At 38.6% G+C, this 17,129-nt stretch overlaps 1 protein-coding gene across 2 annotated transcripts in view; it reads left to right on the top strand.

Moving 5' to 3' along the window:
* Window positions 1–646: 646 nt before the first annotated feature.
* MAP3K7 (mitogen-activated protein kinase kinase kinase 7) overlaps window positions 647–17,129 on the top strand; it is a 69,188-nt gene continuing 52,705 nt past the window's right edge. The window contains exons 1-2 of one of the 2 annotated variants that reach the window (XM_038554740.1): window positions 647–981; window positions 16,128–16,238. In XM_038554740.1, coding sequence (XP_038410668.1) covers window positions 862–981; window positions 16,128–16,238 — 231 coding nt within the window. In that variant the 5' untranslated portion in view covers window positions 647–861. The remainder of the gene's footprint in view (window positions 982–16,127; window positions 16,239–17,129) is intronic. The other variant, XM_038554741.1, reaches the window with a different exon arrangement.

Raw genomic sequence — 17,129 nt, 5'->3', positions numbered from 1 at the left:
CATAAATATCTACCTTACCTAATATTAAGGTCTGTTCCTGCGCACTCAGCCTACATAGTGTTATTCAGGTTACACGTGCTGGCTGGCTCGCTCTGTACCATTTTCTTTAGAATCCCTCGTAACATCAGGGACTCTGGCTCAAAGAGTAGCAACTGCTTCCTTCCATACATCGCATTGAGAGAAAACATCTCCCAAGGATTCTTAAAGAAATAGCTCAGTTTCCCTTACGGGTGAAACTGAAAAATGCTCCGTCACAAAAACTCAGTCCAACACTACCCCATCTGTCCGCAGGTCTCTGAGATTAAAGGGACCCGCGCCATAACACAGCTGACGGAGCAGAGTTGAAACCTTACTTTTTATCTTTCCCGCCAGTCTCTGAACGACCAACCGCACTGATAGTCCGTCAGGCTCCGCGCCACTTCCGTTCGCGCACTTTAATTGCGTCACCGCATCAGCTCTCGCGGTATCATCCGATGTTGGGGGGGGCGCCCTTCAATAAAGATCTCGCGAAATTTGTCCTGCAGCTCTAAGCTCGCCTCTCGCTCTTCCCCGACCCCACCCCCAACCGGCCCTTCCTTTCCCCGTCTCAGTCACAAAACTCCCCCCTCCCCTTTCTAGAGCTCGCAGCCCTCCTCCAGTTTCCGATTTCAGGCCGGAACCGGAAGTCCAGTGGGCGGGGCCCGGCGGCGGAAAACGCAGCGGAGCCGGGGCCGGGACTCGGCTGTGGCCGCTGCCCCTGTCCCCCGCCACGGATCGCCGTGGCTTCAGGCTGAAGGTCGGTCCGGAGGCGGGTGGGCACGGGTCTCCCCCGGAGTGTCCGGGTGGCAGCCTCCCCGGGCCCCCCGGGCTCCGCGAGGGATCATGTCTACAGCCTCCGCCGCTTCCTCCTCTTCCTCGTCTTCGGCCGGTGAGATGATCGAAGCCCCCTCCCAAGTCCTCAACTTTGAAGAGATCGATTACAAGGAGATCGAAGTGGAAGAGGTGAGTGAGGCTCGGCATGGAGGCACCCGAACCGGCCTTGCCTGGTCCCAGCTCTTCAGGGGGCTCCTCGGGCCCCTGCGGTTCTCAGGGCCCCGCCGGGTCCACCCGGGAGTCCCTACCTACCCAGGCCAGGTGGAGAGAGGACTTTGCCTTCAAATGCCCTGGGGAAGCTTGCTTTCTTCTTCACTGCTGCCCTCCTCTTCTGGGTCCGGGGTCTGGAGTTCGATCACCTCAAACAGCAGGACGGACTGGTGAGATGGTGTGGTCCACCGGTTCCTAAATACATAGGTAGCAGGTTCATCAAAGACCACGGCCGTTTTGGAGTTTCGGTTCCCCGAGACTTGGTGCTCTTCAGGGCCGAGGGTTGTATTACGTCTGACGTATATAGCTCCGTACCTAGTACGAACGCTTGGTAAAGGAATCTGTCATCCTGTCGTATACAGCGTTTCCCCAGCTACCGAATGATTCTCATTTTGGCCTATTCGATAGAGCAGTAGACCTAATAATAAACGTTCTGTCCTCTGTTGGACTAGCCTGGACAAATTTTAGCATCAGTAATGTAGACTACGGTGAAACGATGTCTCAAGGTGGCATATTCCGAAGAGCTAACTCAGTGATTTCAGTGACAACCACAGTTTAACACCAAACCAGAAATCGCTGTTTGAAAACCCAAATCCGTCCTTTATTCTGTAAGAAGTTATTTTAGAGAAAGGCAGTTAGGTGCTTTTAACATGTCGTTTCTTTTCAAATATATAAAGTAGATTGGATCGGGGCGCCCGGGTGGCGCAGCGGTTTGGGGCCTGCCTGCAGCCCAGGGCGTGATCCTGGGGCCCCGGGATCGAGTCCCGCGTCGGGCTCCCTGCATGGGGCCTGCTTCTCCCTCTGCCTGTGTCTCTGCCTCTCTCTCTCTGTGTCTCTCGTGAATAAATACATAAAATCTTTTAAAAAATAAATAAAGTAGATCGGACCACACAATTTAGAAAAGTGAAAACAATGTATATTTTAAAGACACACTTTAGAAAGTGTTAAAACTTTAGTTGAAAATAGTATCTATCAGTTACCATGTATTCTTCATTTTTAAAATTTATTAAGTACTTCGCAGTACATAGTCCTTAAAGAACACTGTGTGTTCTGTGTCACAGACTTCAAGGAGTTACCTCTACTTTAAAAATCCAAAATTATTTTTAGGCAGTGGCAGGGTAAAGTGGTGAGATAATTTTCACTCAACAAATAATCTTTTTTTTTTTTTTCCTATGGCATGTTTTGGAAGAATAATGGATTCTTTAAGCATGTCTTTTTATTGCATAAAGTAATCATGGAGAACAGCCTCATTTTACAAGAGAGCGTAAGCAAGGCCTTTGGAGTTAGAAGAATGTTCAGTATATCAGGTATACCATTTATTAGCTGTGTGATTTGAAGCAAGTTTCATAAACACTTTGAGCATTATAGCTTTATCTCTTAACTATAAATATAAAACAGGGATAATAATTTTTATTTAATTTTATCTGTATAACATCCTGTTAGGCAATATAATCAAAACCCAACAGGGTACCTGACACTTACTACTAGGAAACTGAGTTCCTGAGAGGAACAGTGACCCTCTTTAAGGTCACATGGCTAAAAGAAGGACCCATATTTTGAAAAGAGGGAGGAATTTATTTGTGTGTGTGTGGGGGGGTGATTTCTATTGAGGCTATGATAAATTCCTTTTTCAGAAGTGGATAGTTGATCCAGCTTTCATGGCTAACTTTCTTTTTTAAGAATAAAAATTCAATGAGTCAGTATAAAAGAATTGCAGTTTTTATTTTTTTTTTTTTTTTTTTTTTTTTTAATTTTTTTTTTAATTTTTATTTATTTATGATAGTCACACCACAGAGAGAGAGAGAGAGGCAGAGACACAGGCAGAGGGAGAAGCAGGCTCCATGCACCGGGAGCCCGACGTGGGATTCGATCCCGGATCTCCAGGATCGCGCCCTGGGCCAAAGGCAGGCACCGAACCGCTGCGCCACCCAGGGATCCCGAATTGCAGTTTTTAAATAAGCATTTACGTCTACTCTGTGGCAAACTGTGCTGGTAGACTACAAATTGTTATATAATAATAACTTGTACTTCATGGTCTACCAACTGCTTTCACAGATTTAAACATCATTTGATTCTTACAGCCTTTATATTGTCACACTACTTTCTAAAGCATTTTACATTATTGCTTCTTGGAAGAATGGAAGTTACTGAGGAGACATCATTTCATATTACTGCTCTTCCCAGAGAGCCATTTAACTTCTGATAAGGTTTTAAGTTTCTAAAGATTCTTCTTTTGACTTAGATATTGTTTGAACCTTTTCTTTATTATATTTAGGACATTCCTGAGGAGTACATTTTTGTTTTCAGATGAAAATTTCTAATATTAGCTTGTTATCTTATTTATTTTTAAAAATATTTTATTTATTTATTCATGAGAGAGAGAGAGGCAGAGACACAGGCAGAGGGAGAAGCAGGCTCCATGCAGGGAGCCGGACGTGGAACTCGATCTCTGGTCTCCAGGATCACACGCTGGGTTGAAGGCAGCGCTAAACCGCTGAGCCACTTGGCCTACCCCTGGTTATCTAATTTAATTTTCATTTTTTAATACTCAGTTTATTTTCACTTTAAAGATTGAATTTGGACCTTTCTAAAATTAAAACTATTACATAGTTCCCATTACATTCATTTGCACATGTTAAAACAGTGTTATATAATCCATAGTGTACTATAGGCACTCAGTGAATAACTATTTCTCAATTTAGATTTTGCTTCTAGATTAAAATCATAAATAAGAGACTGAAGAAAGATGACCAGAAAAAAAAAAAAAAGTATTTTACATTGCTTTCAGTATTTTATATAGTACAAATATATTGCCTATAAATAAAATCCTGTTCTGTATTTCTCAAATAACAATGCGATTGAAGGGGATCCCTGGGTGGCTCAGCGGTTTGGCGCGATCCAGGGTGTGGTCCTGGAGTCCCGGGATCGAGTCCCACATCAGGCTCCCTGCATGGAGCCTGCTTCTCCCTCTGCCTGTGTCTCTGCCTCTCTCTCTCTCTCAGTCTGTGTCTCTCATGAATAAATAAATAAAATATTTTTTAAAAAAAGCAATGCAATTGAAGCAGAATTATATTGATTCAGTTAGAAACTATGTAAGAAAAATACTCCAGCCACAGGCCAAATATGCAGTCATTTAGTAGATGCATATTTTTAAGGCATCAGCTGATTATAATCCTTACATTCCTAATCTTGTGACTCAGTAATATCAGGGTGGCACTTCCTAAATTCAGTTCTGATACCAAATTATAGGAGGTCTCAGCCTCAGAAACTTACATAGGTAGGTACCTTGTCCTTTTTTTAAGCCATCTAGTTGTTACCATTCTGGATCTGAGTGAAGAGAATATCAGAATAAATTAGAGGTATGCACATTGAAGACTAAGTTGCAAGAAGTGGTAAAGACAATGTGGTGTGGTAAAAAGTGTACTGGGCTGGGTATTTTTAAAAATTGGATGTCATACTGATTTTGCCAAAATATATTTCAGTAACCTTGAGCAGGTAACCTCAATTTTCTGGGTCTCTGACTTCTCAGGTAAAATGAAGAATTGAACGTGGTATTTAAAGTGTCTTCCAGTTCTAAAGTGAAAACACATTTGTTATTTCCAGTATTTTGGTATGTTTCCACAGTAAGCTTTACATGATCTCTTGTGGAATATAGTTGGTGACAACCAACCCTGATTAGACAGGACAGATATCCCCATTTTATATTGACAAATGGTCATAGGGTTTGATTTACTAGAAGCCTGATGTCTAAGTAAGTGGTAGAGCTGGAAATTGAATTTGAGATTTCTCACTCGTGCCAATTGTTCTTTCTACTATATTTACAGTGTTACTTTAGTTCTTTATGAAGCACTCTGACCAAACCTTATTCTGAAAGTGGAGAAACAATACTGATTTCCTTTCCTACAGTGATTGGTCCTATGCATTTAATGAACATTCTTTTCTGTATACAATACTGCTAAGGTACTGTGGAAGATGAATAGAAGAATTCTAGATTCTCTCCTTGAAATTTTTGACTTATTGTCAGGCTAGAATAAACACAGAACAGTTAATAATTAACATTTTCAGAACCACAAATTTAAAACTGTGGCTATAAACTGAGCACTGAAGGCATAATTTGAAAGTAGAGTTAATCACAGAAGACTTAGGTGAATAGAAAGTAATCTGAAACTCAGTTTTGAATAAAGTAAGCATTATAGACTGGGAAAGGCACAAACGTGAATTGTCTTTGCAGTTGTTCCTCTGCCTAAAATTCTCTTCCCCCAAGAACTTCACATGGCTGACTGCTTTCCCATTCAGGTGCCACTTCAAATGTTTATTCCTTAGGGATACTTTGCCTAAGCAACCTAGATCTTTGTCAGTTTTATTATCCTTTGTGGCACTTAACCAGTAAGCAAAACTGTGTATCCCCCCAGCAAAATATAAGGTGCCTTATTCACACTTGTAACACCAATGTGTAGCACCTATTTTTTCTGTAAATATTTGTTGAAGGAGTAGTTGAAGTTATCACAGCATAATCATGAGGATTTAGTGCTCATCCAGTTCTTTATTGTATGTGATACAAACCAGAGGTTGTGATGAGTTTGTGATTTGGCTAAGGCAGCATTTACACTTAGAAGTGAAATCTGATTCTCTATCCAAATGTTGATTCCATTATACTCCATTATACCTAGCAAATACTTTGGTTTAGCAGGGGTTTTAAAAACGCCGTGAAGGGTCAGATGCTGTAAGTAAACCACTAGTGAGTTATTACTAAAATCCTAAGAAGACCCTATTTGGTATAGTTGCTTTTTAAAAGGGAGACCCACAGTGTTGACCTCAAGTATAATATAATAAGCAAGGCACATATAATCACTACAGTACTTACATGTTCTTAAACTTTGTTATAGAGACCCAAAGGTTTTGTTTTAAAGGGAAATATAGAAAGAACTTTTGGTAGTGATGTTTATTTTGTAGTTTAGATGTTTATAGACAACTGATAATGGGAAAAAACTTTGTTTATAGCGACCTGAAAAAACGGAGTCTCTAGATTTGTTAGTATTTAATTGTGGGTATCAAAAATTACTAATAAACTCTTCCATGTGAAACTTTTTTTTTTAAGATTTTATTTATTTATTCATGAGAGACATACAGAGAGAGAGAGAGAGAGAGAGAGAGAGAGAGGCAGACACAGGCAGAGGGAGAAGCAGGCTCCATGCAGGGAGCCTGACGTGGGACTCGATCTCAGGTCTCCAGGATCACACCCAGGGCCAAAGGCAGGCGCTAAACCACTAAGCCACCCGGGCTGCCCTCTTCCATGTGAAACTTTATGATCATTGGTTTCATTTGAAATCTAGAATTGTTATCACAGTGAAGATAGGTACATGATAACTTTTATATTGTGTGTGTTTAGCTTAAAAGATGACATGGGCATATAATTTGAAAGAAAGGCCTACTAACTGTGTCAGATGTCTGTGGCAGGTTTTAAAAAACTGCATGAAAATTCAAAAATAAGTTTGAATAATCAAAGCTTTACTTCTATGTTTTCAAGACTGTCTTGTCAGCAGATGGCAGTTCTACTCTGCCACAGTTTATTAATAGATATTGAAGTTCTGAGTTCTGAAATAGTTGGAAGCTCTAAGTTCTAACACATTAATGTAAGATCTGTGCTTGTTCTGTCATGTTCCGTATTTCTAGCCAGAGCAGTGGCAGCATAGCCAGGGTCCATTCACATAGTCCATAGAGCAGGGCCAAGTTGATGTGACAACTAAAATCACTGAACTAAAAATAACATGAATTGGGGACAATTAAGAATAATATTTCATAGTAAATTAAGAGCACAAAGACATCCTTTTCCATTTAGTATAGTTTAAGTGGGTTTTTTTGTTTGTCCATTTGTTTTTAGTAACATGACTTGGATAAAGGAATAGTCTTCCATCCTAAAGAAATTCGTTTTTAAAGGAGTTGCTTTCTTTAAACACATAACAGAATGAATCCTGATTTTGATATTTGTGCTTTTTAATATCAATTGCTTGATAATAGTCTTTGCACTCTCATTCTTCTTTTCTTTTTTTTTTTTTTAATGACATTTAAGGGACGCCTGGGTGGCTCAGTGGTTGAGCGTCTGCCTTTGGCTCAGGGTGTGATCCTGGAGTCCTAGAATTGAGTCCCACATCAGGCTTCCTGAGTGGAGCCTGCTTCTCCCTCTGCCCATGTCTCTGCCTCTCTGTGTGCGTGTCTCATGAATAAATAAATAAAGAATTTTTTAAAAATTACATTTAAAAATTACATTTAAATCTGCTTTACTATATGAAACTAAAGTTGTGGACCCAAAACCAAGAAGACTACACCATGGGGGTGGGGGGTGGGGTAGATGCATGTCATAAGAGAATTAATCTAACAACATTTTAATTTAGAATGAATTCATAAATTTAGGAGGAAATATTTCTAAGTTGACTTCCCTTTTAAAGCCAAAGTCCTCTTTGCATTCCTTTTGTTTTTCTGTTTTTACAGATGAGGGATTGTGAAAAATATCTAGTATTTATTTCTGAGTTTGCCATTTTGTATGGACGTGTGTGATGGGGAGAGATACTTGTAATTTGGATATGTGCCCTTTTTTACACCCTTGCTGAAAATTGATCTTTGGAGAAAGCTGTCATTCAAAATAATTGTTAATGATAATGTGTCAGAGAAACTTATGTTCAGATAGGAATTCTATCCAAAAAGCATATTTGATTTGTGAACTTGAATTAAAAATTTAGTAGTAAGTAAAAAGTGACTTTCTTTCCTTGTTTTGTAGTTTGAATGTTGGATTTTTCATTGTTTACCTTAGTTGCAAATGTGTCTCAATTTGCCATGTGTGCCACTCATTTCTACTCATCTTCTGTGTATAAGGAAAAATATTGGATTGTTCACAAAAATTCCCTTTTTCTCCTTTCTTCCCGCCCAAGTTGGCATCTTAGTGCTCTGGAAAACTTTCATAAATAATATCAACAACAGGAGAGGACTCCCTGGTCTATGTGATAGCTTCCACCAGAGTATCTTGTTTCTCTGTTAATTATGTTTTTAATATAACCTAGTATTATCATTCTCAAACCAGAATCACCTAAAGAGCTTGTTAAAACATAGATTGCTAGACCCTACCCTCAGACTCAGTACTTCTGAGTTGGAACCTGAGAATTTATATTTCTCACAAATTTCCAGGTGATACTGATGCTTTGGATCCAGAAACCACAATTTGAGAGCCATTGAATTAATGCTTTTGCTGGTTTTGCATTTGGTTTCTTTTTGGAAGTCTTCCCTTGGGTTCTTATGACACTAATCTGATTTGCCTGCTACATTATTGACCGTTCCTTCCTAGTTTTTGCTGTTTTATTCTCCTCTCTTTTCAAGATGTTAAAGTTCTTCAGAACTCAGTTCTGGGGCCCAAGTATTTAGAGACTACTTTTTTGGTAATCTCATCCAGTTGATTCACTAGAAACAACTAAATGCTGTTATTTAGTTGCTAAATGTGTTATTTTACAAAAATCTGCCTACTCTCTTTGTTTTCCTTCATTAAGCTGTTGCCTAATCTAGACATTATCCTTAATTCATCTATTTTCTTTCTGCCCATCCTGCCTGCATGCAGACCATCAACAAGCTCTTTTTTTTTTTTTTTAAAGATTTTATTTATTTATTTGAGGCAGAGAGAGAGAGAGAAAAGTAGGGAGGGAGGGACAGAAGGAGAGAGAAGAGCAGACTCCCCACTGAGCAGGGAGCCCAGTGGGGGGCTCAATCCCAAAATCCTGAAATGACCAGAATCAGACACATAACAGACTGCCACCCAGGCACCCCTGCAAACTCTTTTAAACTTATAATAAAACATACCCCAAATCTGCCTGTTTTTCTGCTCTACCATCAACCTTGTCCTAAGCTATTCTCTCTTGCTTAAACTGTTGAAATAGCCTCTTTGGTCTCTCTATATAGTCTAGCTTCCCTACAATCCATTTTTCATGTAAGAGCTAGAATGATTTTTTTTTTTTTTTTTAATATGCTTCCCATTGCACCTAGAGTGAAATCCAAAATCCTTTTCATGATGCAGAGAGCCATTCAGGATCCAGACTCTGCCTGTCTCTCCAGCCTTATCTGGCATCACTCTTCCCTTTTTCCACTGTGCACCACCCACATCAAACACTCCAAATATTTCTTTAGGTCATCACTAAAATGTCACCTTTCTCAGTGCAGCTTTACAGGACTTCCCTGTTTAAAATTGGCGGTGTGGTGGGGGCGGGGGTAGTGCATTTGTGTGTGTACACACAAGAGTTTGCTCCTTTACTTCTTAGCACGCTTGTTATTTACTAAAATGTGTTTTCTTGTATGTCTTGCTTCATTTGTCTCTCCACAAGAATATAAGCAGTAGGAAAAAGGATTATGGTTTATTTCGTTCACTTCTATATCTTGAGGGTCTAGAATACCACCTAGTCTGTAGACAGCATTCAAATATTGTTGAATAGGGAATGGGGTTTTTTTCCCCCTCTTAGGGCCATCACATTACTTGTTTATTCTTCTTTGGTTGGTTCCTTGTATTATTCAAGTATCAAGGTAGTAACCTCATCAGATGGCCTTACCATACTATCCATCCCAAAATTTCCATTAGTCTCTTTGTTCTATCATCTTCCTTTTTTGTTTTCTACATGACTTTTTTTTTTTTTTGCAATCTGGTATTTTTCTCATTCATCGTTTTGTCTGTTGTCTGCTCCCCAGCCCCAAATGAAAGCACATTCCATGTAGATCAAGGCCTTTGTCTTATTTATTGCTCTATCTCTGGTATCCTAAATGGTAGCTAGATATAGTAGACCAAAAACTACTATTTTAAGGAGTAAACAAATGAAGTTCATTATTTTCTTGACATGAACCTCACCTTTACCGCTTTGAAAGGAGATGATTTATTTCTCCCTTGCTTACTGACTAGGTCTTACCCTTTGGTAAGATTCTAGCTGATTCTCCAAAATTTACAGATGCTTCATTAGACAGTATAATTGATTAAATCTTTGGTCATTGGCAAGTGATCTGACCTCCAGCTCCTCTCCTTTCTTCTCCTCTCCTGTCCTTAAAGGTCAGGAGGATGATTTCACTGATTCTCCAAAATGTAGCCAAGCTCTACACTTAGCTCCCTGTACTTGAGTTGTCTGCCATCTCACTGCCTGTGATATAGGTTCCAGCAATTTGCCCTGCAACAGCCTCCTTCCAACAGTTCAGAAGACTCTAATTTTCAGTTGCCTCACTTTTCTCTTGGCAAGAGGTTTTTGTATCATTTCCATGTTCTTTTGGGGCTGAGAGAACCTGAGTAGGGCCTCCCTTTGTTTATCTCCCTTGCATTCTTAATCATCTGCAGCTTCCCTTGTGGGCTAAGCTGTGTGAGGCTACCCTCTCTTAGGGATCTCTTTGAGAAATGGGAAGGGTAAGTCCTTTTTGCCCTCAAATCCCTAACCTATCCTGAATCCCTGAACCTATCACTGAAGGGGATGGGGTGTTTCTTTAGGCACCCTCATAGACTCACCTTTGGCTCACTTCAGCTGGTATTTAAAAAATTATTTTAACAGTGTTATTTTGTCTTGAGTTGTTTCTCTACCTCACAAGGGTCAATTCTGTATCTTTTTTCCTGTTAATGTCTCTATAGTTATGCTATTTGGAAAATGGGAGGTTTTTTTTGATATTGCAATCTGAATGACCAGATGTATATTTCGTATATATATTTGACTTTTGTCCACAGTTTCTGACTCAGAGTTCCTAAGTGAAGAGAGATACCCTCAGTTGTTCCTAAGTGAAGAGAGATACAAAAACCCTCAGTAGTTCCTAAGTGAAGAGAGATACAAAAATCTTTCTCCTCCTCCCCTTCTTTCTCCTGTATGTCGCATATGTGTGTTTTGTTATGGTAATGAGGTTACTTTTGATGCCTACCAAAGGATGGGGCTCCTGCTAGGAGAACCTACTTTGTGATGAGAAGTTTGGAACTTCAGTTTCAGCCTCCTGACCTTCAAGGACAGGAGAGGAGAAGAAAGGAGAGGAGCCAGAGGTCAGATCACTTGGCAATAACCAAAGATTTAATCAATCATACTTGTCTAATGAAGCATCTATAAAAACCCAAAAGGATAGTGTTTGGAGAACTTTCAGCTTGGTGAATAGGTAGAGGTAGGTGCAAGGAGAGTAGCTTGCCTGGAGAGGTCATCAAAGATCTGCACACTTTCTGCATACCTTACCCTCTGGTTCTCTTCCATCTGGTGGTTCCTGGGTTATATCCTTTTATAATAAACTGGTGATCTAGTAAGTAAATTGTTTGAGTTTTGTGAGCCACTCTAGCAAATTAATTGAACCCAAGCAGGGAGTCATTGGACCTCCACAGTCTGAAGCCATTGGTCAGAAGCACAAGTGACACCTGGGCTTGTGACTGGCATCCGAAGTTGTGGGAGAAGAGGCAGTCTTATAGAAATGAGATCTTAACCTGTAAGATCTGATGCTACACTATCCAAATAGATAGTGTCAGAATTGAACTGAATTATAAGACACCAAGCTGGTATCTGAGCATTGCTTGTTGGTGTGGAGAAAATTTCTTTTTATTTTTTTTAAGATTTTATTTATTTATTTGACAGCATGTGCACAAGCGGGGGAGTAGCAGGGAGAGGGAGAAGAAAGGAGAGGGGCTCCCTACTGAGCAAGGAACCCGATGTGGGGCTTGGTCCCAGGACCCAGGATCATGACCTGAGCTGAAGGCAGATGCTTAACCTACTGAGGCACCCAGACACCCCCAGAAATTTAATTCTTTAAGCATTAACTCTGTGTTTCTAACCTCTCCTTTGAATTCGTAGCAATTTTTTTTATCATGCATTTCAGTTTCGGTGTACAACCTTAGGCATCTTATACTTTCTTTACTATCATTTTGTATCTGTTGTTTCACTATATATGTGAAATATCTTATGGCTCTAACATGAGTGGATGCTTTTTAAAGCCATGGGCTTTTACCTTACATGAATATGCTTGTTTTATAGTTCAAAGTATTCCCAAAAATTGCTTTCTTAAGCAAATGGAAGAAAATTTATTGTGTCCTCACTTGTCTGCATTTTGTTCCCATGATTTTAAATTGAAAACTCAGACTCAGCCATTATCTCGGCACTAGATGGCACTTGTGCATCACAACTAGTCATACAACACCTAACAGTTTTTCTGACAAGTGAATGATCCACAAATGTAATGTTTGGAATCCCTGCATGGACATTCCTGAGAATAGGAAAATGAAACAGGAGGAGACCTACTAAGTACCAGTTGCTTTGAGGTATTTTTAAATACATGGTTGAAGAATATTTTAAATTCATAGTCATTATTTCATAGTTTTATCAATAGTCTGGTCTCCATCCCTACCTTCTTAGCCTAATGTTGCCATAAAGTTGAAATTTGTCTCAGGACCTGTTTGCTATTTATCATGGTTAATTGTGAGAGAAATGATTAGTACAGCTCTCTTACACTTATTCATACCCAACTCTACACAGTTTTTCTTTTGTAGGACTTAAGAAAACGTGTGGCTTTGGCTCACTTAAGAACCCTGTAGATATCACTGAGAACACTGTTGAAAAACACAGAAGTGCAAAGATGTTAATCTCCCCAGCATTAATAGCTAATAGGTAGACAGAACCTATATTCAAACTCAAGTCTGTTGAGTTTTAGAGCCTGTGTGTACTCTTTCCCATACTCTGATGTTGCCAGGGTTAGCCAATAACCATTCATGTTAAAATAGCTGGATGACTAGTTCAAATGACTGATGTGGTTTCTTTCTCTTATGAGAGATACAACTCAGTGCTCAAGAACAACCCAATTAAAAAATGGGTCAAAGACATGAACAGACATTTTTCCAAAGAAGACATACAGATGGCCAAACAGACACATGGAAAGATGCTCAACATTATTCATCATCAGAGAATGCAATTCAAAACTGTAATGAGATCACCTCACATCATCTGTCAGAGTGGCTAAAATCAAAAACAAGAAACAAGTATTGGGGAGTATATGGAGAAAAAGGAACCCTCATGCATTGTTGGTGGGAATGCAAACTGTTATAACCACTGTGGAAAACAGTATGGAAGTTCCTTAAGAAGTTAAAAATAGAACTACCCTATGATCCAGTAATTGTACTACTATTTACCAAAAAAATGAAAACACTAATTCCAAGGGATCCATGGGCCTCCTTACATTTATTGCAGCATTATTTACAGTAGCCAAGATATGGAAGCAGCCCAAGTGTCCATCGACTGATGAATGGATAAAGATGATGTCATGTACACACACACACACACACACACTGAAATATTATTCAGCCATAAAAAAGAATGAAATCTTGCCATTTGCAGCAACCTAGATGGAGCTAGAGTATTATGCCAAACAAAATAAGTCAAAGACAAATACCATATGGTTTCACATATTGATATGTGAAACCTAAGAAACAAAACAAATGAACCAAGGGAAAATAAAAAGATAAACAGACTCTTAACTCTAGGGAACAAACTGATGGTTAGTAGAGGGGAGGTGGGAGATGGGATTGGTGAAGTAGATAATGGGGATTAAAGAGTGATGAGCACTGAATAATGTATAGTTTTTGAATCACTATATTATATACCTGAAAGTAATATACTGTGTAAACTATTCTGGAATTAAAATTAAAAACTTAATAAAAAATACTTAGAGATAGGGCGGCCTAGGTGGTTTAGCGGTTTAGCACCGCCTTCAGCCCAGGGCACGATCCCATGGTCCCGGGATCAAGTCCCACATCAGTCTCTCTGCATGGAGCCTGCTTCTCCATCTGCCTGTCTCTGCCTCTCGCTCTCGCTCTCGCTCTTTCTCTCTCTCTAATGAACAAATAAATAAAATCTTTTAAAAAATACTTAGAGATAATAAAATAAAATTAAAATAAAATAAAATGGAGGAGAATTAAATGTGTTAATGCATGATTAGCACATAGACTAGTACTTGGCACATGGTAAACATTCAATAAATGGCACATGGTTAACCATTTGGGTGATTTTATGCATTATTTAACATGAAAAATGTCTATACTACTTTGTGTAATGTATGAAGTAGAATTTGAGCTGTGGGGCACCTGGGTATCTCAGTTGAGCATCTGCTTTGGGCTCAGGTCATGATCCCAGGGTCCTGGGATTGAGTCCTGCATTAGGCTCTCCATAGGGAGTCTGCTTCTCCCTCTGCCTATGTCTTTGCATTTCTCTGTGTCTCTCTCATGAACAAATAAATAAAATCTTAAAAAAAAAAAAAAAAGAATTTGAACTATGGCTAGAGTGGCCATACATCCCAGTTTACAGCTACTGTCCTGGTAATTAGCACTTCCTTCTTATGCTAGAAAGCATTCCGATGAAAATAATAAGTTATCTGATCACCTTAGCCATAGCTAGCTTTGTTACAAAAGAGCTTTGTGCCCAGGGATTTGTTCTTGTAAGTTTATCTGAAGTGAAAACTCCTCCTCCAAGGAAAGATAACTGTTACCTTTCTGACATAGAATAGAAATATATGTGTACATATATTAGGATTCCTAACATTCTGGTGTTAAAGTCTCTGGCATCAAACTGCACTAAGTCTTTACTAATGTAGCCTTGGGCAGTTTACTTCTTTAATACTAGGTGCTTTACAGTAAAATAAGAATAGCATTAGTACCTGTCTCTTGTAGTTGTGTAAATGAGGTAATGTATGTAAAGCACTACACAGAAAGTACATCATAAACGAGAGATGTACAGAGAGGTAGATATTTCACTTAAGCAAAAAGCTTTGTGACACAAAGTACTTAGATACATTGGAAGCTGAAAAATTGGAGTAGATGGCACTTAACTAAGGTCCTTTACAATGATAAACATCTAATGATTTTGTTTTACAAGTATCAAAAGCTATTCTTTTGTTGATTTTATATCATGGCAAATTTCAAACATTGGTAAAAGTAGAAAGTATAGTGTGAGAAAGCAGTGAACCCATAAGGTACCCATCACTTAGCTGTCAACAGTAGATGGCCAATCTTCATTTTATAACTTGCAAAAACAACTTTAATGAGATATTTTACATATCATAAAATTCACCCATTTGGACTGTTTAGTCATTTGTACAAATTTGCCAAGTTATACAACCATCACCATAAATATGTTTTCAGATATTTTCATCCCCTTGACATTGAGTTATACCCATTTACAGTTAATCCCAGTTTTGTTTTTTTTTTTAAGATTTTATTTATTCATGAGAGACACACAGAGAGAGGCAGAGACACAGTGGGAGAAGCAGGCTCCATGCACGGAGCCCATGTGGGACTTGATCCCAGGTCTCCAGGATCACACCCCGGGCTGAAGTGGTGCTAAACCACTGAGCCACCAGGGCTGCCCTTAATCCCAGTTTTTACTCCATTCCAAGCAACTACTCATCTCCTATCTGTGGATTTCTGGATATTTCATATCAATGGAATCATACAGCATGTGATTTCTTGTGTCTAGTTAGCATAGTGTGTTTGAGGCTCATCCATATTGTAACATGTATCAATTAGTTCATTTTTTTCTCTTGATGAATGTATTCCATTGTATAGGTAATACATGTTTTGTCTGCCTTCACGATGGCCAGTCTTATAGCATCTATATTTTTATACTTTTCCCTCCATTTCATACCCCTACTGAATTATTCAAAAGCTATTTTTAATTTCATGAATATGATAGCTTAAAACATTGATAGTAAGTTCTTTTTATATTTGTTTTCCCAAACATCATCTTTCTATCCTCTGCCATTCATCTTGCCTGTTTTAATTTGTTTTCTTGCTCCAGGGAGTCTTTGTTGTTTGATGTTTTGGTTTTATCTGATAGTGAAGAGCTGTCTATTCTATAAACTTTCAAAGATAGAGATAAGTTCATCATTTCCTCACTTTAAGAACTTTACACTTGCTCAGTGGCAAATCCAGATAGTGATGATTTCTAAAACCTTTCAATAAGTCTTTGAAGTAGGCTTCCGTGTTGTATGTTGGGCTAGATCTGTTTATTTCTAATTATCATGGGTGTTTGTTTATTTGTTTTGTTTTAACTCAGGTTGTTGGAAGAGGAGCCTTTGGAGTAGTTTGCAAAGCTAAGTGGAGAGCAAAAGATGTTGCTATTAAACAAATAGAAAGTGAATCTGAGAGGAAAGCTTTTATTGTAGAGGTAAGTTGAGATGTTTCCAATGTGTAATTATTTACCTACGATACTCTATGGATTTAATATGAAAAAGTTGTTTCCCAATTATAATTTCTCTGTACTTGAGCCTAAGCAATTTTATTGAACCAAAGATAATGCCGTAGAAACATTTTTCATTCACACTCTTAATTCTGATTAAAAATTGGGGCAAAGACTCTTAACTACATAAATGAATTCATCCCTGAATTAAAATACAGTCTCATCTATGTAATTCAGATCTATTTCAAGGCATAGGATTTAAATTTTAAAATAGAAAAGAAATAGTATTCTTTCCTGTTATCTAAAATTAAGAAGGAAAATTTTATGCATTCATTTTTGGCTGAATATTTTTAGAAATTCAAATGAGATCACTTTACAGGGAAATAATTTCAAATTTGATTTTTTTTTCTCATTTAGCATGAAAATCTACAACTGTTCTCTTACAGATTTGATGATGGAGAATTCAATAATCATGAATTCAGTAATCAATAGTAATTATCAGATTTATTCTTTATTAATTTTGTACTATTTTGTATATTAGATCGCAGTAGTTCCTTAAATTAGTGGTTTTATCACTTTTTTTCTCATTGGCCAATGGGTAAGTGTTCTTTACCTTACAGACCTTTCTAAATTTATATGTGATTAAATTTAATTATAATTTGAAAATATACTTTATGGTATTTTTAAATGTATAACATGGAGAATGAGAAGTGAGTTGGGATTTGATGAAGTGGATTTTTGTAATTAATTGAATGAGTTAAGAAATGCTGACAGTGGGCAGCCTGGGTGGCTCAGCGGTTTAGCGCCTGCCTTCAGTCCAGGGTGTGATCCTGGAGACCTGGGATCGAGTCCCACGTCAGAATCCCTGCATGGAGCCTG

This window comes from Canis lupus, chromosome 12, assembly GCF_011100685.1.
Source record: "Canis lupus familiaris isolate Mischka breed German Shepherd chromosome 12, alternate assembly UU_Cfam_GSD_1.0, whole genome shotgun sequence".
NCBI classification, from domain to species: domain Eukaryota; kingdom Metazoa; phylum Chordata; class Mammalia; order Carnivora; family Canidae; genus Canis; species Canis lupus.
This window is presented reverse-complemented; position numbering and strand designations above follow the sequence as displayed.